This window comes from Typha latifolia, chromosome 2, assembly GCF_019914945.1.
Source record: "Typha latifolia isolate L0001 chromosome 2, TyphaL0001v2, whole genome shotgun sequence".
NCBI classification, from domain to species: domain Eukaryota; kingdom Viridiplantae; phylum Streptophyta; class Magnoliopsida; order Poales; family Typhaceae; genus Typha; species Typha latifolia.
In genome coordinates, this window is record NC_133087.1 from 2,834,362 (window position 1) to 2,855,710 (window position 21,349).

The following is a 21,349-nucleotide window of genomic DNA, read 5'->3' on the forward strand; positions in this document are numbered from 1 at the left end:
CAAGACGCATCAATATGGTGTTAAATTTCATTAGATTTGAGTACTTTTGTCTAATATAAAAATGCTTCATAAATCATAATGGTAGCTTTGTAACTTACAATTGGATGGACAATTTTTGAATCCGACCCGCTTTCCCCTCCAACCCGAAGCACCTACGCAGCACGTGCAGAGCTCCCATGGGTACCATTTTGCCATGCCGCACTTCAGGTTGCCTTCGCTTCGGAGGAGATAAAAGAGAAATCTCTCTCTCTCTCTCTCTCTCTCTCTCTGCTCTCCAATGGCGGGCGCTCTCCTGAAGCACCTGAGGACTGGGATCGGAGCACCGCCGCCCTCGCGGGTGGCGCTCTCCGCTGGCGATCTTTTCCTCCGGGTCACCTTCTTCTCCGACGAGGTTGAGCATGTCGACCCAACCGAGGTAATTATACCCACGTTCCCCTTCTTCCTTCGGAGTAGTTCAATGTTCTTTCCTCTTTGTTTAGAATGAGAGGATTGGAGTTGGAAATTAGGTTTTCTCTAGACGTTGATTTGATCTTGGTTAGTGCCGTAAACTAGGGCGAGTTTAGTAGCGTTCATAGAATAAAGGATGAGATATTGGTGGAATAATATGTTGGCCATTTTACTTTCTCATATAAGGAGGAGGATACCGCTGATCATGTTTTCTGAGGATAAATTTGACTCAAGCTGGATAAACGTGACTTTATCTGGATAATCTTGGATATGGATATCGGCTTGGACAGATAATTCCTTTCTTATTTTCACCCATCTAGTGTCCCCACAGACTGAAAGAATTTTTTTAGCAAAACAAAGAATGAAGTTGCTTTTAGTTCTGAAACTTTTGTGATTTTTAAAACAAAGAAGAAAAGATTCTTGTTGCACATATAACACCCTTGCATAGTTTAATTATGTAAATACTTGTAACCTATAAATGCAATTTAGCTCAACTCCTTAGTCCTTATCAGCTCATTTGATTAGCTTTCTCTGTGATTATATTGGTAGTGCTCTTCCTTTACCATTACCTTTCGTCTGTTCGTCAATGGTTTTTATTGCGTGATTGATTAAGCATGAGATGAATAATATATATATATATATATATATATATATATGATAAAAGGTTTTGAGAGATCTATTTGTTGCAACTTCTATAGTTGGTTTGAGCTCCTTTAATAGTTTGTTTTGAGGATAAAGATCATCACAATTCTTGAAATGCTCACTGCGTTCTATGTTTCTGCATATATGGTGTATGTTATGAAATAAGGTTTATTGTACTTTAACTGTCGCCATGTCCTATTATAGTTTACTGCCTTTTATTCTCAGCTATTTTAGCATACCCGTGGAAATTAATCCACATCTTGGCCTGTCTATCTTTCTGATAATGTTATGCAACAGGACATATTGTAATGTACCAAGCAGAAATATTATATTTATTGATTGAGTAGTTATACAAGTTGACAAGTTTATATAATTAGGATTTTCTTAATTAAAGTTATTTGTTTACTTCTTCTCGGGGACATTTGAAGAACCTTTTCTCCCAACCAAGGGTACAGCTGGTTCATCGCTTAAATGGTGGATGGTTGGATTCTGCACTAAGGTCATTCAGCACTCAAGCTGCAACAACATCTAGTTCTCCGCAGCCTCCTCCGCCTCTGGAGAAGACCCGCTTTGGTGGCCTTAAAGATGAAGACCGCATTTTTACCAACTTATATGGCATTCATGACCCTTTCCTCAAAGGTGCAATGAAGCGGGGTGACTGGTATAGAACAAAGGATTTGGTGGTTAAGGGATCAGACTGGATTGTCAATGAAATGAAGAAATCTGGTCTCTGATGTCGTGGAGGAGCTGGCTTCCCATCAGGCCTCAAATGGTCTTTCATGCCAAAGGTATCAGATGGACGACCTTCGTATCTTGTTGTTAATGCTGATGAGAGTAAACCTGGAACATGTAAAGACAGAGAGATCATGTGTCATGACCGACACAAACTACTTGAGGGGTGCTTGATTGCAGGACTTATATCTATATAAGAGGGGAGTATGTAAATGAGTGTCGAGCCCTTGAAAAGGCTAAGAAAAGAGGCATATGAAGCAGGAATGCTAGGAAGAAATGCTTGTGGATCAGGTTATGATTTTGATGTACATATACATTTTGGTGCTGGTGCTTATATTTGCGGTGAAGAGACAGCTTTGTTGGAGAGCCTTGAAGGCAAGCAGGGGAAACCAAGACTTAAGCCACCTTTTCCGGCTAATGCTGGTCTATATGGCTGTCCAACGACTGTCACAAATGTGGAAACTGTTGCTGTTTCTCCCACAATTCTTAGGAGAGGACCTGAATGGTTTGCAAGCTTTGGCCGGAAAAATAATTCAGGTACAAAACTGTTCTGTGTGTCTGGTCATGTGAACAAACCTTGCACTGTGGAAGAGGAGATGAGCATTCCACTGAAGGAGCTGATAGAGAGGCATTGTGGAGGTGTCAGAGGAGGGTGGGATAACCTGCTTGCTGTTATACCTGGGGGTTCATCTGTTCCTCTCCTGCCAAAGCACATCTGCGATGATGTCCTCATGGACTATGATGCCCTTAAGGCTGTTCAATCTGGACTTGGCACAGCGGCCGTGATTGTGATGGATAAGTCCACCGATGCCATCGATGCAATAGAAAGGCTGTCTTACTTCTATAAGCATGAGAGTGAGGGGACTAGATGGCTTTGGATGATCATGGAGAGGCTGAAGGTGGGTAATGCGAAGCTCGAGGAGATCGATATGCTTCAGGAGGTCACAAAGCAGATCGAAGGGCACACCATATGTGCCCTGGGGGATGCTGCTGCATGGCCTGTGCAGGGGCTGATCAGGCATTTTAGGTCAGAGCTTGAGAGGAGGATCAAGGAACGAGCAGAAAAGGAGCTGCAGCTGCAGCTGCATAAAGGCTTGCATAAGTTATTTCAATCTTCAACTTCCTTACTCTGTGGCAGTAATAATGAAAGCTCCTAGGTGCTATTTCTGTGAGGTAGACCCTCTTGCGGCCTTGTATGAATCATAAATTTGTACTTGTTAGTTTAGAAAGCTTGATGCAGTTTTGGAACTCTCGGAAACTACAAAGCAGAACATGTGCTTTAATTCTTCCATGCTCTAAACATTTGTTTGTGGTCTCTGTATCTACTGTAGTAACCAACTCAATTTAATTATATTTGTGGTAATACTTACACTGGTTTCAGTTTTGGAGGGACTGGTGCATAATTTCATATAGTCAATTGCACAATAAGTTTTGTCTCGATATAGCTATGCTCATTTTATATACTTATATAAAAGAGATTATATCAGTGTAAATTATTACTGTGTTTTTTATAGATTTGTATAAGTTGTAATAATTATATTTAATTTAATATAAAGATGAAATAATAATTTAACAAAATAATAGTTGGCTGAAGTAATATATAAAAATATTGGATGAAAAAATAGAGGAGAGAGAATTATATATTAGCAAACTAATATTAAAAATAAGTGGTTATTTACTTATTATATTAGGTATAAAAAATATTATTATGAGAAGAAATCTTTTAGATTCTAAGGTATCTTGTCTGGAACCTATGAACAGAGGCCCAGACAAGCGCCCAACTCTCATGGCAATAGGTGCCCCAGTACCTTAAAATAAGGCTATTTAAAGCCTAGTAGGAACTAGGAATATTCCTTTTATGTGAGCAGAAGAGAAGATATATATATATATATATATAAAGGACATTTTCGCTATAAAGCTTGTAATACAAGTGGCAATTTGCAAAATTTCCATTGCCAAACTGGCACCTGCACTAACCTCTTGGATAATGACCTGTCCACTGTCTCCATTCTACTCCTTTTCGCTTAATAATTCAATAGCTTGGAAGTATGCATTCAAGTCTCTTAGAGGAAGCAATCAATAGAGACAGACTAAAGTTCGCTGTAGACTGTAGCCAACCTACTTCTCTCTCGGCAAAAAGCATGGCCGCCAATGTTCTTTTCTTCTCGAGAAACTGAGGGCATCACAAGTTGCATGATTTCTGACCTAGTTTCATAGCTGGAGTTCCCTCCGCAAGCCAAGGTGGAAGTCAACCAAGGTATCGATTTTTTTTTTAAAAGAAAAAAAAAAGACTCAAACTCTCTTTTTTTTTTTTTTCTAAAATAGAGTTCAAGTTTGGCAAACTCTTTTACGAGCTATTATATATTTTTGAAACGTGGAATAGTTAGAACCAAGCAAACCTATATCCAAATAATTTGTAGCAAAATATACTTCGATTATTATCATAGACACGTCAGCAACTGGCCACGTTATTAACAGCAAAAGCTCGATTAGCTCCGTTCTTATTCTTGACGTGCTCGAAAAGATAACAACTCTCTCCATACCACCCAAAATAGAAACTATTACCATCAAGCCTTGTTTACTATCCTTCCTTGTCCCACTATAAAGCCCCCCCCACCCCTCCCCTAATCTATTTCTAATTCCGGCAAAGCAAAGGTACTTTTTTGAAAAAAGTAAATATTACAATAAAAAGCTATGCTGAGCCTTCGGAAGAGTCTTCATACGTTGCTAGGGTTTTCCGACCCCGACGATCGCCGGGATCCATCCTACCGCTGCAGGAATATTCCCCTGCCGGACGGCGGGCTACTCCGCCTCCTAGCTGGCGACCCGCCGAAGCCGCCCCACGTGGTGGAGTCCGCCGTCGTGGGCCCCACTGCGTCTCCGCCGGCGGCGCGGGTCGACGCCGGATCCCGCGGCCTCCTCCACCCCGACCACGGGGATCACTGCACGGAGAGCATCGGATCGGAGAGCTGCGACGGGGAGGCGGTGGAGGAGGCAGAGATGGAGGAGAAGGTGGCGGCGGCGGCGGAGGAGGAGAAGAGAGAGTGGGGACAGCCGCGTCGGCGGAGGGAGGCGGCGAAGGCGGATGCGAAGAGATTTCCGCCGCCTCTGCCGTGGCTCGTCGGGCGGCGGAGCCTTTTCTTCCGGGTCGTCAAGGAGGACGGACGGGTCCGGCTCACTGAGGTGCGGATGGAGCGGCCGGAGATATTCCACGCCTCCCGCCATGACGGTCGGCTCAGATTGGAGCTCATCGGACGCAACGGGAGCGCGAATCTCGAGGCGGAAAAGGTGGCAAAAGACGATGAGATGGAAGAAGGGAAAGAGGAGACGGAGATGGAGATGGAGGAGGAGAAGGAGAGGTGGGAAGTGGGAAGGATGACGAGGTGTCAAGATGCGGTGAACGGTAACGATATGCCGATGTGGTGGAGTCACCGCTTTGTGACGACCGCGTGAGGCGGAGCAAGTCAGAGGGCGGTGAGAGAGGGATAAGGGTCACCGTGTGAACTCGTGCGCGCGGGTGGCGTCATTTATCGGTCACTTTTTTCCGAAGGTTTTGGTAAGTTTTTTAGGGCTCGAAATTAGATTAAAGTACATAATCTTGACCCAATATTGCATACATTCCTTTGAGAATAAAATCACTCAGGCCTTGGCAACCCTCAATTACTAAGAATTTGAGGAAAATCTATTTTCCAGATTTTAAAAAAAAATTCAAAATAGTATTTGGGATGGTTATTAGAGTTTCAAAATACTCTAGCAATAAGCCAAATTACATGACTTTGGGGCTGGTGTTATTTTTATTTAGAAAACTTTTTCAAAATTAAGAAGGCCCATTTCTTCCGAACCCTCTGTGGCTCTCTCTCTCTCTCTCTCTCTCTCTCCCTAACAATACAATATATTTTCCTTCTTCCATGGAGTGTTATTAGAAGTTGCTCTATAAAAGCCATTTTCACAAACTGCTTAGTCGCTAGGATTTGATTCACTCGGTCATGACTTGACGACACCATTGGTAGCAAGCGTATGGCAGTTGAATTGTGGGTCCGAGGATGATGAATCCATATTAATTACTCAAACATCATACCTGAATTAAATAATTCTTAAGGAAAATGTATAGAGTTTGTCCAATCAAATTCAGAGCATCCAAACAGGCCGTCAATGTATTCATAAACTATCTTTATCTTGTTGATCACCACCCAAAGATTCATGTCTTTGCATTCTAAATACAAAAGAACAACGGCAACCAAAGGAGAACAAATGTACATGTAGTTCTCTCTCTCTCTCTCTCTCTCTGTTAGCAAATTCCTATCACTACACACACTATTTTTAAATCATGTAAAGAAATCCTAACCTATGAACAAGCAAAGGAAACCAAGCACATACACAACTCTTAGTTAGCTCCCCCATATCCCTTTGGATGAAGCCTTATCTATCTTTACAACTCGCGGTTTCGGATCGCGGCGGTGACCGGTGTCAGCTTTGTCGGCGTTAGCCATCGCTACGTCAACTTTTACAATGTGATGATCTGAAGTGCCCTTTGATGAGAAGACTCCATAAGAGCCAGGGACAAATTTATAGGGTAAATTTGGTGAAGCTAGTATGTAGTCTACTCTTGTGCCATACTTGCATGTCCCTTGCACATCTGCACTTGATTATAGAAAGATTAGGTAATGATTAGTAGATTCTTTACCACAGATATTTAATTGATTGAGGGTATCATTACCTTGCCCTTTGGCAACTACAACAACAGCTTCACATTCCCCTGCAAAGTTCTTGGCATCCACATACTGCTTTCCCTTCAAGTACTTCATTACCTCCACCTTTGGTGTTGGCTTTCCAATCTCTTGATAGTACTATGAGGCATCATTACCAAAACTTTATCAGAAAAATAGGCCCAAGAGAAGAATAATCAAATATATAACCAAAGATTTGGCAACCTGTTTACCTTAACAATATCTTCCCATCTCTCTACAGAGTAGTCAGTTTCATCAAGAGAGTTTAATCCTCCGGCTAAAATATGCGGTGTGTCGCTAGATCGGAGAATCGAATTGATCTGTTTCAATCTCCAGTTCTCATCAAGGTGATCCAGATGAGTACAGTGGAAGTTTATTTCTCCAACCTTAGGGACCTCAATTGTGGCTTTCAACACATTCCTGCTTGCAAGTTACACTGACAAGTGAACAAATGGAGCCAGTTGACATTTAAATAAATGGATACTTCTTCAGTACAGTATAACTCTTTGATGAAGTTCTAGGTTGCTAGACAAATTATTTACTAATAATGCTAAATTATTGTACTAATTTACCTAATCCTTTTCTTAGTGATTGCTGTACAGTACTTGTGCTTGTCTGTCTTAGAGTACTGTAAGAATATCCAAAGACTCCTGCTTGGGCTGGCTGCCACTAAGTGACTCCTTAATGTGATCATCAATCTCCCTAATTTCAGTACTAAAACTCTAAATCAAGAAAAAGATTGCAATTATTTATCGCCAAGAATTACTAGCAGAGTTGTGATGAGTAACCGTAATAACTCGGATCTTTATCACGATTTTTTTTCCTTGTTAGTTTTTTTTTCTCTTTTATTATTCAGCGGTTAAACCGGGAAGAGGAACAAACCTGAAATCGGTGTCGTCGAAGATTTTCTGGACATTCCAATGCTTGATCGGGAACTTGGATAGGATGGCATCGCCGTACTCCGGCGCCCAGCTCTCGGCGAAGACGTACTTCATTCCGAGCCCCTCCGCCAACTCCGACAGCGGCCGCATCCCCTTCTCCTCCTCCGCCTTCACATTCTGCAACGCGATGACATCCGCCTCCACCTCTCTCAGCACATCCAACACGCTCCTATCGCTCCCTCGCACGCTCTCCTTCTCCCTCGCTGCTCTCGGCAGGCTGAAGCTATGGCTAATGGGCGCTTTCCCCTTCCAAGCCCTGCTCCCAGAACCCATCTGCTTGCTTCTCTCCACCGAGATCTCGTTGTCCGGGAGATTTATCGACACGCGTAATTTAGACCTCGACAAGCTCTGCTGCTTCAGAATGCTCTTCGGGCGGTCGTTCGCCGTCTTGCATCGGATATCGTGCTCCTGTCCTCCGCCGGCGGTCGCTGGCCGACCAGTCTCCGACACCGCGGGCGCCATCGAGAACATGGCGGCGTTGAACGTCGCGATCCGGATCGGCCTTCCGCTGTCGTCGTCTCTCACATCGAACGCATCCTTCGCTTTCGTACTCCTCCCAAATCTTTGCACGACTACCTTCGGCTTCGAGCGGCGGCGGGCCGGCCACCGGAGACTTGAGAAGATGCGGCGGAGGGCGAGCTTGGCCATCTTGAGCATCGAATTGGAGACTTTTGGTAACTCTGGCTATTGCTTGGGAGTGATCATAGATAGCTAAGCTAAGCTATCTACGACTTGTTATTCTCCCTCCACTCTGACGATGACATGAGAGAGAAGAAAGCGATTAGTTATAGTTTAGTTTTGGTTTAGTTAGCCGAGGAAGACTTAGTACGCCCTCTCCTAAGGGTGACTGACACGTGGACGTAGTAGATGAGAGGAGAGGAGAGGAGAGGAGAGGAGAGAGGATAGAGAAACCCTCTCAACTGCCCCCCCTCCCAGTTGGCCACTGAGTGGGTCAAGAGGGGACTGCTTTTGGGGGAAGAAAACAACTGGCATTTTCAACTACTCCAAGCAATAATTATAAATGCAAAGTAGGATTCAGCTTCAAACTATGCTAACTGAGGCAATTATACAAGGAGATACAGCTCACCATAAGAAGCCATGTCTTTAAATTATGTTTGGACTTGTGGACCCATTTGTCTTGTCCTTGCTTTCTCGAATGCTATGTGAGAGTTGCGTATTTAACGTAATATTAAAATATGAGTTCCTGAATTTTTACGACAGAAGTTATGTGCTCAAATTTTACTAGATTATTAAATTGTTTAAGTTTAGAGGTTATAAAAATATATATATAAAACTTAATGCTTTGCATACACCGAGGAGAGGTCTTCACCAAAATTTTCCACTGCTTCTTTACCTTTGTGACAAAGTTGTTGCTAAAAGACCCACCCACCCACTGTTCCCAATTGGATTAACCAAAAGTATTGGTCTCTTTCTTAACCTTAATCTTAGCCAGGATTCGTTGAAGAAATAGAAAGGGGGTTAGAGAATCACCTTTGGGCTTTGTGCTCAAAAGGTGAAAGTAGGGATGGAGAGTTGTTCTTTTGGAAAGGCTGACCTTAGTGTGACTTTGATTGATGCCATGCAATTAGAAAAGTAGAGTTAACTATAGTGGGCACCATCGTCATTAAACTAATCTGCTATTTAGGACGAGTGCAATGGTGTCAGCTTGCTGGATTTTGGGTGTACATGGGAGGAATAATAACGAACAAGACATGAAGACAAGCAGATGGGCAATTCAGGATCTCACTTTTTGTTTTCCATCTCTCCCCTCCCTCTCTCTCTCTCTCTCTCTCTCTCTCTCTCTCTCTCTCTAAATGGAGATTGAATGATGAATTAAAAAAAGACTAGCCTTTGGAATAAGTAGCTGACATGACAATTATAAAACTAGAAGGATAAAGTGAGAAAGAAAAGAAGATAAAATGCTTGACAAAATTGTTTCCAAACTGAAGAACTGCAAATTCTTTTTTTTTTTTTTTCATTTTTTCATATTGAGACACTGGTCTTCCTCAGATAACAAAAGGGGCACCAAAAGAAAGATCACAAGAGCCACCTCTAAAAGTATCCAGTGTATCTCTGCATTACAGATAATTTTACATATACTTAAGTGAGAGATAGCACAGGACACAGAAGGGAGCTATTATTCCACTGCGATGCATTAATTATTCCGCGAAGAACAAACGCTCAGATGTCGATCTGATGCCCGAAATAAAGTTTGCTCTAAACAACCACTTGAGCAGCCGCTAACCGAGCGATAGGAACCCTGCAAATGATAATAAAAAATTTTGTTTGTAGGGTAGATCATTTCCTCTAGAGTATGTTGGTGGTGGTATAGTATGAATCTTATGTATTACTTAATTTAGAAAAAAAAGAAAAGATTCTGATGATATACCTGAATGGGGAGCATGAAACGTAGTCTAATCCGGCCTTTGCGAAGAAGGCAACTGAAGAAGGTTCACCCCCATGCTCACCACAAATTCCCACCTGTCCAAGAATTCAGAGCGATGTTAGTCTCTCTATCTGAAAACTGGTATTAGACGAATGCGTTCAGATTTCCAGACACATCCACTGTGTACTTCTTATGTTGCTAACCTTTAAATCAGGCCGAGCCCTGCGGCCTCTTTCGGTTGCGATCTTAATCAGCTCGCCGACCCCCTTCTGATCAAGCACCTGGCATACGAGCACTCTATCAGAATTCACAACTCCAACTGTAGTAAGATATAGTGTCCCAACAAAATAACGTGAATCTTTCTTACTGATAAATAATTACATATAATGTTACCTCGAAAGGATCATTTTGCAGGATACCCTGGGCTAGGTAGATTGGGAGAAACTTGCCAACATCATCTCTACTATAACCAAATGTCATCTGTGTGAGATCATTTGTCCCAAAAGAGAAGAACTCTGCTTGCTCTGCAATCTGCCAATCACAATAAAGAGTTTGAATAAGGAGAGAGTCTAAAAAATCAATATTGATATGGGAGAATAATTGGCAATCATACTTGTCCTGTCCAAATTTAAGGATGATGACTGCAAGCCTAACAGAAGCAAATGAGTGGTAGGTACTATATCTGGTATAATGATTTCTTCTAGGATGTATTGTTTATGGTCATACTCATATGTGACTTAAGAGTATAATGAAGTAGACCTTGGTATAAGTATGAACAAGTTAATCATGCATGTAAATTTTGGTTACTATATTAGACGTCAAATAATATCCTGAAAAATCGAGAGAGCTAAGTTTGCAACTCACCTCATCTGCTACTAAGGCAGCCCTAGGAATTTCAATCATGGTCCCAACTTTATAGTTAATAGAAGTGCCCATGGCAGCAAACACTTTTTCTGCGATTTTGCGTATCAGACTCATTTGATGCCCTAGTTCCTGCAAGTCCAAGATGTCGATCATTGAAAGATGGAAAGAGGTGCAAAACAGGGGACACCATGCAACTGGAGAATTAAACCATTCAAAATTGATATGATATGAGACTTCACAACTGGATATGGAGCAAATTTTCACATTTCTGTTATTTTCACTTCACAAATGGATCATTCTTTAAAATTTTAGATGGTATTTTACTTCCACTGTAGTTTACTCTTGTAATAATGAATAGTAGGTCACCCAAGCACTGTCACTGGATTATTACAAATGTGCAGCTGAAAATGAAATAATGCTTAGAATGAGAACAGAGTGAAAGATAGGACAAGGGACATGCCTGAGGTGTTCCCACGAGAGGTACCATTATTTCTGGAAAAACTTTAACACCTTGGTTGATCATAGAAATAGCAGCTTCAAAAATAGCACGCGCTTGCATTTCTGTTAATTCCGGGTATGATATTCCGAGCCTAAAATCACAAGATCGTGCCATTAATACACCGTAAATAAATGATGGGATAGATATTCTCAACATAAAACAAATATGATCTTTCAGAAAGTACATCTTCACCAAATGAGAGAAATAGTGCTGTAATCACAAAAAAAAAATTTAACAAAAAGCAAAGGTTTGAACTATAGATATGTACTATCAATTTTCTGGAGTAGATTTCTAAGACAATATAAGGAGAGGAAATAATAATCAATCAAAGAGTAAAGAGTGCCAAACAAAATTTTAATAGGTAGATTACAGGCAAGAAGATTGGCAAAGTAAGTCCAACCTGCAGCCGCGGAAACCAAGCATTGGATTTACTTCGGAGAGCTTCTCAACTCTTGCAAAGACTTCCTCTTCGGTTGTGCCAGTGTCTGAAGATAATTCACGTACGATGTCATCAATGTTACCTTCTGGAAGGAACTCGTGAAGAGGAGGATCTAACAACCGGATAGTCACTGGAAGTCCTGAAATATAAACATTTAAGGAGATCAAAAATCAAAATAAATGCTTCCTGAGAAACCCCTAGGAGAAGTAAAAAAAACCAGTTGTCATGGGAACAATATGATGAGAAATGTTTTATTTAACACTTAAATGCTTTAAGAGCATCATTAGATCCAGGGAATTCCTCAACTATCAGGTCTGACTATTACAAATTCTCCGTCAGATTGCAAATGCACATGCAATCAGTAATAGTCAAGCAATATCGATGCCTTCTATATCTATACCAGCATGCCAATCACCACTCCATGATAGATGCCTTCTATATCTATACCAACATGCCAATCACAACTCTATGATAGCCTACTATATCGTTTCTTTTAAAGTTCCATAATATCATGAAGCTGATGAGATAATTAACATCTCTGAGTGAAGAAAACTCATACCATCCATGGCACGGAAAATGCCTTCAAAATCAGATCTCTGGTAGGGCAAGAGGAGATCCAATGCTTTTTGCCTCTGTTCAAGAGTTGGTGCCATTATCATCTTTCTTACAGCCTTTATCCTTTCGTCGGAAGCAAAGAACTGAGACATTATGCATGCCAAAATGCAAATTGAAGATTATTAGTGACTAGCATTGTATAAAGTCAAAACAAGCTTCTGAGTGCTTAACATCTCTTGAAGCATTAAAATTTACAACAGTACAGATTAGATAATTTAGTCTTCTTTTCCATATACAATTATTATCATTTAATGAGGAACATTTATCTTCATTGTAGCTTAGCAGATACAAATGGTTAGTAACCAATATTATCTGTGTTTTACACCAGAGCAGTCGATCAGTGATGTGATATAAATTTTCCAGGACCATTAAAAAAGATAGACAAAGAGAAAATATTAAACTCACCATGTGTTCTGTCCTACAAAGTCCAATTCCTTCAGCACCATTATTTCTTGCAGCCAATGCATCTGCAGGTGTGTCTGCATTTGCCATGACCTAGCATATTGACCATTCACAATGAGCACTTCCACTTTTGTGAATGACAAAAAGCATTTGCGCAAACCAAACAAAACTGACGATATCCAATTCTTCTCATATTGGACACACTATGATTTGTAAAAGGCAATGAAACTAATTGAAAAAAATAAAACAAATATTTACAATATTTGATAAGTTTATAAAAAGAGGCTGTAGTAAATATTGCTTTTAAATCATAAGAGTTCCAAGTTTTGTGTTGGCCAGAAGGCAAGAAAAGTTTGTTTGCCCATAAAATTGGTACCTTTATCTGCCTAATCCCGTCCACCCAAGCCATGAAAGCTCCCAAGTCACCACTGAGAGCTGGTGGACAAAGTGGCTGCTTTCCCAAAATAACTTCTCCAGTTGATCCATTCAGTGATAGCCAGTCACCTTCCTGTAAAATCTTGTCTCCAACAACAACTACCTAAAATGCCAAAAAAATAAATAAAGAATATCAAAAACCAAAAAAATCTTGCAACAAAAAAGTGACACAAAGTTTATTACTTATAGTAACTCATTGCTAAATAAGAAAGAATCATAATTGCGACTGTTAACAATCAATAGAAGTTCAATATTATGAAATTAGTTAAGTGTAACATGCTAAAACTTCACCACATTGGAAAGCAGTTGATCTAAGTAGTCACCTTGTCTGCATCATTCACGCGGATATCAGAGCAGCCAGATACACAACATTTTCCCCATCCACGAGCTACAACAGCCGCATGAGAAGTCATGCCACCTCTTGCTGTCAGAATACCGGTGGCTGCATGCATGCCACCAACATCCTCCGGACTGGTCTCCGTCCTCACCTGCATATATGCAAACCATGATAAACGTAAAACATGAGAGAATAACAAGGTCAACAAAGTTGAGCATATGTAATTTTCATCGAGTTACATGCATCTTTTATGACCACCAGGCAGTAAAATCAAGTATGCACAATTGCTTTATTCTACTCTTATGCAATAACAACCTAAATCAACAACAATTACAGAAGTCTGATCTGTAATCTTCATCTTCATCTTCATTATATTCATAATCTAACTCTAACCTTTCTTATAGAGAATTACACTAGATCAAACATTTAAGTCCACAAGGCTCCAAGATTAAGGAAGGGTTCAATTAAAAGCCATGTATCATAATCACCTAGAAAACATCTTAATAGGTTCATTGTGGCACACTTCACATAGGATGATGACCAAGGTGGAATAATTCAAAATAACACTCTCCTATAATTGCAGATTACCTAGAATTCTAGAAACAGCCTGCCGGTAACATAATGTTGGCTATATGATCTTATACCAAGAGGATGACTTTCTTACCAAAATTACAGCCTTCCCTTGGGTGTGCCATGCTTCAGCGTCCTCAGCAGTGAAGACAACTTGACCTACTGCAGCACCCGGTGATGCTGGCAAGCCTGTAGCAATCACTTTGTCTTTGTATGCAGAGGGATCTTCAAACTGTTAAGGATGGAGATAGTAAAAATCAGCCAGATATCTAACACAGTGATCTATAAATAACAATGAGTGTCTACGAGTAAATCTAACTGATACCTGTGGATGAAGAAGTTGGTCCAGATGCCCTGGTTCTACCATTTTAATAGCAGAACGAGTATCAACAAGGCCCTCCTCGACCATGTCCACTGCAATCTTTACAGCACCTTTGCCGGTACGCTTTCCTGTTCTGCACTGAAGCATCCAAAGCCTATTTTCTTGAACAGTAAATTCAATATCCTGCATTTATAGGAGAAAGATCAATTAATTTCAAGCTCTGTGAACAATAAATGGCCCCAGATTCAAAGTTACTAATATTCATCTTAAGTAAATCAGAATTTGATGAGGCGATAAGTGCAATGAAAATGACTTCAAAAGTATCAGCTGTATTCCTAATCAACACTACTATTATATGTTAGAAAAGAATTGGTCATACCATCATATCCTTATAATGCCGCTCCAATATGTTGCAATTCTCGACAAGCTCGGCATAAGCCTCTGGCATGCAGTCCTTCATTCTCTCTATATCCTGCGGAGTTCTTATTCCAGCAACTACATCCTCACCCTGTCATCATTGCAGAGATATGTACAATCACTTAGTTTTACTTAATTAATACATATACAAATTCTAGTCTCCTCGATAATAGAAAAAAAAATCAAAATTTTGCCAAGCATAACATGGAAAACCCACTTGGATTGGCATAATTTTGGAAATGTGAAGTTGTGAACACATTTAGGATCGTATAAAGTTCGTTCGTTTACTAATTTGAATCCAGAAAATTGCTTCCAATACCTGCGCATTGATGAGGAACTCCCCGTAAAGCTTCTTCTCGCCGGTGCTAGGGTTCCTAGTAAAGAGCACGCCGGTCCCGGAGGAATCGCCCATGTTGCCGAACACCATGCACTGCACATTGACCGCAGTTCCCTTGAGCCCAGTGATCTGGTTGATGCTCCTATACTTCTTCGCCCTGGGACTATCCCAGGAATCAAACACCGCCAAGACCGCCAAGTGCAGCTGCTTCTTTGGATCTACAAACACAGTTCAAAAATCACAACACAATCTAAGTTCCTAAAATGGCGTAAAAGGATTGGGTCGAAGGAGATGGAAAGATTAATCACCTGAAGGGAATTGCTCGCCTTTGGCTTCGAGGTAGACATTCTTGTATTGGGCGACCAACTCCTTGAGGTCGGCGGAGGTGAGCTCGGTGTCCTGGCGCACGCCTTTGGCCGCTTTGAGGGCTTCGAGCTTCTCCTCGAATAGCGCGTGGGGGATACTCATAACCTAAAAACAAATATCTGATTAGAAAGGGGTGTATTCGCAAAAATACAAAATAAATAATCCTCTTATCCGAGTCAAGTGGAGCCCGCGTATAAAAATAGAACACCATAATAATAACGGAAGATCCGAGTCAAAGTACTGACCACGTCCCCGAACATATCCAAAAAGCGGCGGTACGAGTCGTATGCAAACCTCTCCCCGCTCTTCGCCGCCAACCCCATCACCACCTCATCATTGAGTCCCAGATTTAGCACCGTATCCATCATCCCAGGCATGGACACCTACGTGCACGTACATCAAATACTATCAAATAACATCCTTACAAAATAGTAATAATAAATAAATAAATAAACTGATGATCATACTGTCGCGTACCGCAGCACCGGATCGGACGGACACGAGAAGCGGCTTCTCTGCGTTTCCAAGTTTAGCTCCCATTTCCTCCTCCACCCAGAGGAGGCCTTCCAGAATCTCCTCCCATAGGCCTGGGGGTAGCTTGAGGCCATTCTCCTGGTACTGCTGGCACGCCTCCGTCGACACCGTCAGCCCCGGCGGCACCGATAGCCCGATGCTCGCCATCTCCGCCAGGTTCGCCCCTTTCCCCCCCAACTGTTACAATTCCAGATAAGAGTTATATATGTGTGTGTATATATATATATATCGCACCCCTTCTGCTACACCATACTGCTATTGAACAAATAAGTAGGAATCGCTCACCAGAGCTTTCATGCCTTTGTTGCCCTCGCTCTTCCCCTTGCCGAAGGTGAAGACTCTCTGGTGTCGAACAACATGGGCAGCTGGAGCCATTAGTACAATAACAAGGAGAACAAGAAGAAGAAGAAGAAGAAGAACAACAACAACAACAACAAAGATTATGTGACTGTGTGATGAGCGAGAGGGTGGAGTGGTGTCTATTTATAGGGGGGATTACCATGAGAGGGGAGACGTGATGATAGGGACAAGGGGTAGGATAACTCTTTGATGGGTCACATACACGTAAATGGGATGGAGATGAGTTGGATAATAAATAGGAATTTTTGGCGTATTCCGAGATAAAACTAAGCGCAGGGATGGAGGGACGCGTAGGCAGGAAGTACCCACACGAGTCGTGTGGCAGAGCCCCCGAGGCTTTACCTGTCGACGTGGATTTAGGTGGGTCCCCTCATCCCGTTCCTGGGACCCACCTACGAGTTAAAACTGCGGGCACTTTGAGAGAGCTTCTGCGAACCCCTGGTTTTCCGCTAGATCTAACGGCGTTACACTACGCGAATGACCATTTTTTTGAAAAAAAATAAAATAAAATAAATAAATAGAGAGAAAATCCTCATCTTTATCCATATGACAAATTTGTACCCAAAAAAACAAAATGGCTTTTGTTTATATAATATTTCTAATTATCTAAGTATTTACAATCCAATTATTGAAGTTCTTTGAATGATTTAGACATAGTTTTGACAACCTATACCTTTTAAGTGGCAGATATGTCATAGAAAATGAGACTAACATTTAGAGGTTACTCATAGAAGAGATATTTATTTCATCACTGGTACCTTTCTGAGGAAAACTTTCTAAAAGGAAAAAAGAATAATCTGAAAACAAATCCAAGATAAATAGCCCTAAAGATTTGAGCCAAGTTGTCGCAAATAAAATCCGACCAAACTGTCATCGAGATGATGATACAACCCAAATCTAAGAGAGGAAAAAGGGATGAGCTCCAAGTCACAGGCAAGACCATTCATTGGAGCACTTGGATCCTTGAAAACTGTGGGCGAAATGAAGCAGACTAGTGGTATATACAGTTTAAAAAAATATATTCATAATAGTAAATCAACTTAGATGAGTAAATTATTCAACTAATTAGAGTGTTCAAAGTGCACGAGGTTCTTAATATTAATACAGAATCTGCAATCTTACTGCATAAATGGAGAGGATGATAGTGATTGTTATTGAATTTCTTTCAACAATAATTACCACAGGATGTTATCTTTGCCACTTGGGATTATCCTAAAGTTTAGTCCAAAATCAAGACCAGCATGAGAAGATTTAGGTGTGACAATTATATTACTGCCCTTCAAATTACTCACACTTTGGATTTTTTTTAGCTAATAAAATCAATAAATATATATTTTAAATGCTCAACTTTCTCGAGACAGAGTGGGCAGTGTGTCGACTATCCAAACTCCAAACCTTTAGTTGGCTGCATTACCTTAATATAATTGCTACCTATTTTTCATCTAACTCCTGATTATTTACTAATTAGCATAAAAAATATGATGGTTTCCAACCAAAGACACAAGTGGAACTTTGCAACATGCATGAACTAAGAAAGAGATTTTTATATAAAAAATAAGAATATTTTAGTTATTAATGTATACTTATTTACTTTAAAAAATGTACGTTAAAAATTAATTATATTGACAATTGAAAGAGAACTTTTATAACAGTAATTCTGATATTTAAAAAAATTAGTGATAATTATGTAAAAATCTCATTAAAAATAAATCAGAAGTGACCCAAAGTCACTGTAGTGGAGTGTGACAGTTTCTATAACCCTAATCATCATCTAGCGTGTCAAATATATATACATATATAAACTATGGAGAAATGAGAGTATATTGCATGTCAGTGACCAAGTGATTATTAAAAAATTATTTATCCCCGTGACCGCTTAAATATCATGCATGTTGCTTGTGTTTGTTGCTCATTTTGTTTTTTTGCTTGGTAGCAAGCTTGGCTGCTTGCTAAAAATCTTCTTTATTTTAATTGATATTTTGTCTATCATTTTCTTTATTTCACCACCCATGGATTCCGATTCGGATTCCTTTCATACTCTCTCTCTTTTCTCCCTTAATATATTAAAAAAAAAGTTTAATTCGTCAAGATGTTCAATGGACTGAGGGCAAAAAATTTCTATCATCATGGATGGTGTTGGTTAACCCATCTATGTACACCTTTTCATAATTAATCTCCAAAAAAAAATTTTCTAAGAGAAAAAAAAAGGATATGCAAAGTGACGTATAAATTTAATATTTGATGACACTATTGATATTGTTAGCATGTATCTAATAACAGACTCAGATCGACCTACATAAATCAGCATACACTAAATCAATAAACTTACTTTCTAAATAGTGGGCGACATATTTTAACATAAAAAGTATTATAAATAAATATAGGCGGGGGAGGTAGTAGGAGGTAGTATTACTTGTGAAACCTTTGAAAGCAATCACAGGAGGATAGCAATAGTATAACATACAGGCTAGTGATATTAGGTGTGAAATTTCTACTCCTACTCGTTCTTGAAACGGGGATTTATTTGGAGGAAAGAAGGAATATAAGATCCAGAAGCATGTGAGGAAATAAAACAAAATGTATCCTAATGCTGCCAATAGGAGTTCAATCTAGGACTGTGGGGAAACGATATTTTGGACCTTGATGCCACAAAAGAGAGAAATCTATGGCTCGCATTCCAGTGCCAATAAAATTCGGTGCAAATATTGGCATGGTGTTATAGTGTACTGACCAAATTACCCTCTTCTAAATTTTATTATACCAAAATAGACCCTTTTTTAGATTCAATACTGAACATATCTATTCTACTGTTTTTAAAGAGAAGTGTCTGTGAGTTTAGCGTCTTCTAAGACGTTGATAAAAGGAAAAAAAATAATTAAGATAGACCTAGTTAAATATATTAGTATTTTATTTAAAAAAAATTTAAATAAATTATTAATAAGTTCAGCGATTTATATATATAAATAGCTGCTAAGATTAACATTTTAACTCACTAATTTTTATATATATATAATACTTATAAAATTAGCATTTTATTAATGACTATATTAGGACAGATCTATGTTAATTATATGTTTACTTGCATCCGGGGCAAGTAGAGGTTTTATATTTTGGTCGATATATAATATAGCCATATAATTTATCATCTAGGCCGGTTTGATTGAAATATAGTGGCCTTTCCATGCAAAAATGTTTGTAGGCTTTGCAAGGATCGATTTGAAATGAAATTATCTATATGCAAATGAGTATTTGATGTTGCTCTCTTAAATGTTCATTATGTTGCATTATGTGCGCTAATTGTGTTCATCTTAATGCCTAACTAGTTGCCTATTAGTTAGCCATCTCTATCTTAGAGATGTTTTGATTCTGTTTTCTTCCCAATAAATTAGGCAAGGGAACATCAGATTTCATCTCATGAATCATCACAAATATATTTGTCTGCTATTTTGGAATCTTCTTATCTCTGTCCTGTTTGGGCTCCATTAAGTTCTAATAAAATTGAGGAAAATTTATCCCACATAATCTTTGACCAAATTGGCTTGTTCTTTAGCTTGCGCATGCTAATCTCATGCGGATTAATTTGAGCTCACCCTATCAATCTAGGATTAAAAGGAAGAAGGAAAATCTATAATTAATTAGCATGCTCTTAATATTGCATAATTATAACGAATAAAGAGAGGTACCTTTTTTGTAGTAGGTATTGGTGCAATGACCGCTTTAAGAGGAGGACAACTTTGACTTCGATCTGCACTTGGCTCAAAATCAATTTGATCAAGCTTATGCATTTGCCTACCGTCAACCCTAACCATCCGAACCGGTGGTCGAGCTCGACCCTTCCATCCCTTCTTAATTCTAAGCCCACCGAGCTCTTCTACAAGATACTTCTCCTTTGAGACAATCCTTTGTACGTAGATTTCTTTTCCCGAAGGTATATACACGCCTTTTGTAGTTGAAGCCATCTCTCCTTACATTGGAAGATCCAAAGTAGACATAATTTAGATATTATTCCAACTCCATCCAATGCAATCAACATAGAAAGAAAATGGAAGAAGAGAAGAACAGAAATTCATCACTATACCTCAAGGAAGAGCGTGTCGATTGGAGCTTCTTCTCTTCCTTGGTGTGTACTTTTTTTCGTTTCCCCCCCTAACTTTTTGTATATATATATATATATATTATATTCGTACAAGATCTTAGGAACAGGGGAGGAGGCAAGAGGGACTTTTGGGCGTCGAGCATATTGAACGAAACTAGTAATATTGAGGAGAATATTAATCGTATATTACGTATTTGCCCTTCTCTTATTTGAAAATGACGGCTGATTTTGAGAGCGTGGAAGGGCCACCTATGGCCCTTGTGTGAGGGTATATTTGGAAAATTAAGATGTTAGGCTCTTATCTTCGCCTTCTTTGGTCCCTGCGTTTTTTGTGATCTCCATAGGAGGAGGGGAAGAGAGTGGAGAGGAGAAATTAAAATGGGAGGGGGAATTATTGGGCACCCAAAAAGGTGACCTCGTGGGGGACCCACGGTTTACTTACGACTTGGGATATACTGATTCGTTCAGTAGAATGTCGCCACGTGGCTTCCTGCCGTTCACATGCGCCGCCGATGCCTCCCACCTTATCTGGACCGGATTAGACCGGACCTGAGATAATTTTTCCTTTAATTTTCGAAGATATTTATATTAACCACCCTATATATTTGGGTGATTTGCAACGTAAACTAATGTTACCTTTTCTCTTTACATCCATTCCCATTCTATATTTACTTTATAATTTCACTAGTGTCTGTAAAATGACTGTAGCGCTCTTGGACTTATTTTAGTAGAGAAAGTTATTATCACTCGCAACATTAAATGTTGTTCTTGTGTTTTATAATTTTATATTCATTATTCTAAGAATAAGAATGTGTACTTTAAATGAGACAAAAGATGAGTAAAACAAATAATTAACATAAAAGCCTAATTACTCATTTAAA

General features: G+C 39.8%; 3 protein-coding genes and 1 pseudogene across 4 annotated transcripts; 2 read left to right on the plus strand and 2 right to left on the minus strand.

Moving 5' to 3' along the window:
- Positions 1-246: 246 nt before the first annotated feature.
- LOC140781801 (NADH dehydrogenase [ubiquinone] flavoprotein 1, mitochondrial-like) lies at positions 247-3,201 on the plus strand (annotated as a pseudogene).
- A 715-nt stretch (positions 3,202-3,916) lies between these two features.
- Positions 3,917-5,567, plus strand: LOC140780988 (uncharacterized). Its single transcript, XM_073126729.1, has one exon. It carries the CDS (start codon positions 4,516-4,518, stop codon positions 5,272-5,274), a length of 759 nt encoding a protein of 252 aa, XP_072982830.1. The 5' UTR covers positions 3,917-4,515; the 3' UTR covers positions 5,275-5,567.
- A 409-nt stretch (positions 5,568-5,976) lies between these two features.
- On the minus strand, positions 5,977-8,418 carry LOC140780987 (uncharacterized). The gene is made up of 4 exons (XM_073126728.1): positions 7,431-8,418; positions 6,761-6,968; positions 6,539-6,668; positions 5,977-6,457 (listed from the first exon to the last, which is right to left on the minus strand). The coding sequence occupies exons 1-4, from the start codon at positions 8,144-8,146 to the stop codon at positions 6,210-6,212; spliced, it is 1,302 nt and encodes a 433-aa protein (XP_072982829.1). The 5' UTR covers positions 8,147-8,418; the 3' UTR covers positions 5,977-6,209.
- Positions 8,419-9,437: 1,019 nt separating this feature from the next.
- LOC140782365 (pyruvate, phosphate dikinase 2) lies at positions 9,438-20,614 on the minus strand. 2 transcript variants are annotated; one of them, XM_073128887.1, is made up of 21 exons: positions 20,451-20,614; positions 20,056-20,336; positions 16,298-16,354; positions 15,956-16,189; positions 15,724-15,861; positions 15,421-15,583; positions 15,095-15,330; positions 14,738-14,866; positions 14,362-14,541; positions 14,131-14,268; positions 13,453-13,617; positions 13,071-13,232; positions 12,698-12,787; positions 12,237-12,375; positions 11,639-11,816; positions 11,200-11,329; positions 10,740-10,868; positions 10,269-10,406; positions 10,079-10,156; positions 9,879-9,970; positions 9,438-9,749 (listed from the first exon to the last, which is right to left on the minus strand). In XM_073128887.1, the coding sequence occupies exons 2-21, from the start codon at positions 20,329-20,331 to the stop codon at positions 9,707-9,709; spliced, it is 2,895 nt and encodes a 964-aa protein (XP_072984988.1). In that variant the 5' UTR covers positions 20,332-20,336; positions 20,451-20,614; the 3' UTR covers positions 9,438-9,706. The 2 variants fall into 2 exon arrangements, with proteins under 2 accessions (XP_072984988.1, XP_072984990.1); XM_073128889.1 differs by having other exon boundaries at positions 20,056-20,333; positions 20,451-20,612.
- Between the last annotated feature and the right edge of the window lie 735 nt (positions 20,615-21,349).

Excerpts from the sequence above, each read along its gene's own strand:
- LOC140780988 (XM_073126729.1), top strand. The coding sequence starts at position 4,516 with ATGCTGAGCCTTCGGAAGAGTCTTCATACGTTGCTAGGGTTTTCCGAC.
- LOC140780987 (XM_073126728.1), bottom strand. The coding sequence starts at position 8,146 with ATGCTCAAGATGGCCAAGCTCGCCCTCCGCCGCATCTTCTCAAGTCTC. Across the intron at positions 6,669-6,760 it reads GATGGGAAGATATTGTTAAG|TACTATCAAGAGATTGGAAA; the intron begins GTAAACAGGTTG and ends GATGCCTCATAG. Across the intron at positions 6,458-6,538 it reads TGTAGTTGCCAAAGGGCAAG|ATGTGCAAGGGACATGCAAG; the intron begins GTAATGATACCC and ends AATCAAGTGCAG.
- LOC140782365 (XM_073128887.1), bottom strand. The coding sequence starts at position 20,331 with ATGGCTTCAACTACAAAAGGCGTGTATATACCTTCGGGAAAAGAAATC. Across the intron at positions 15,331-15,420 it reads AGGCGAGCAATTCCCTTCAG|ATCCAAAGAAGCAGCTGCAC; the intron begins GTGATTAATCTT and ends CTGTGTTTGTAG. Across the intron at positions 10,407-10,739 it reads CTGCCTTAGTAGCAGATGAG|ATTGCAGAGCAAGCAGAGTT; the intron begins GTGAGTTGCAAA and ends TGTGATTGGCAG.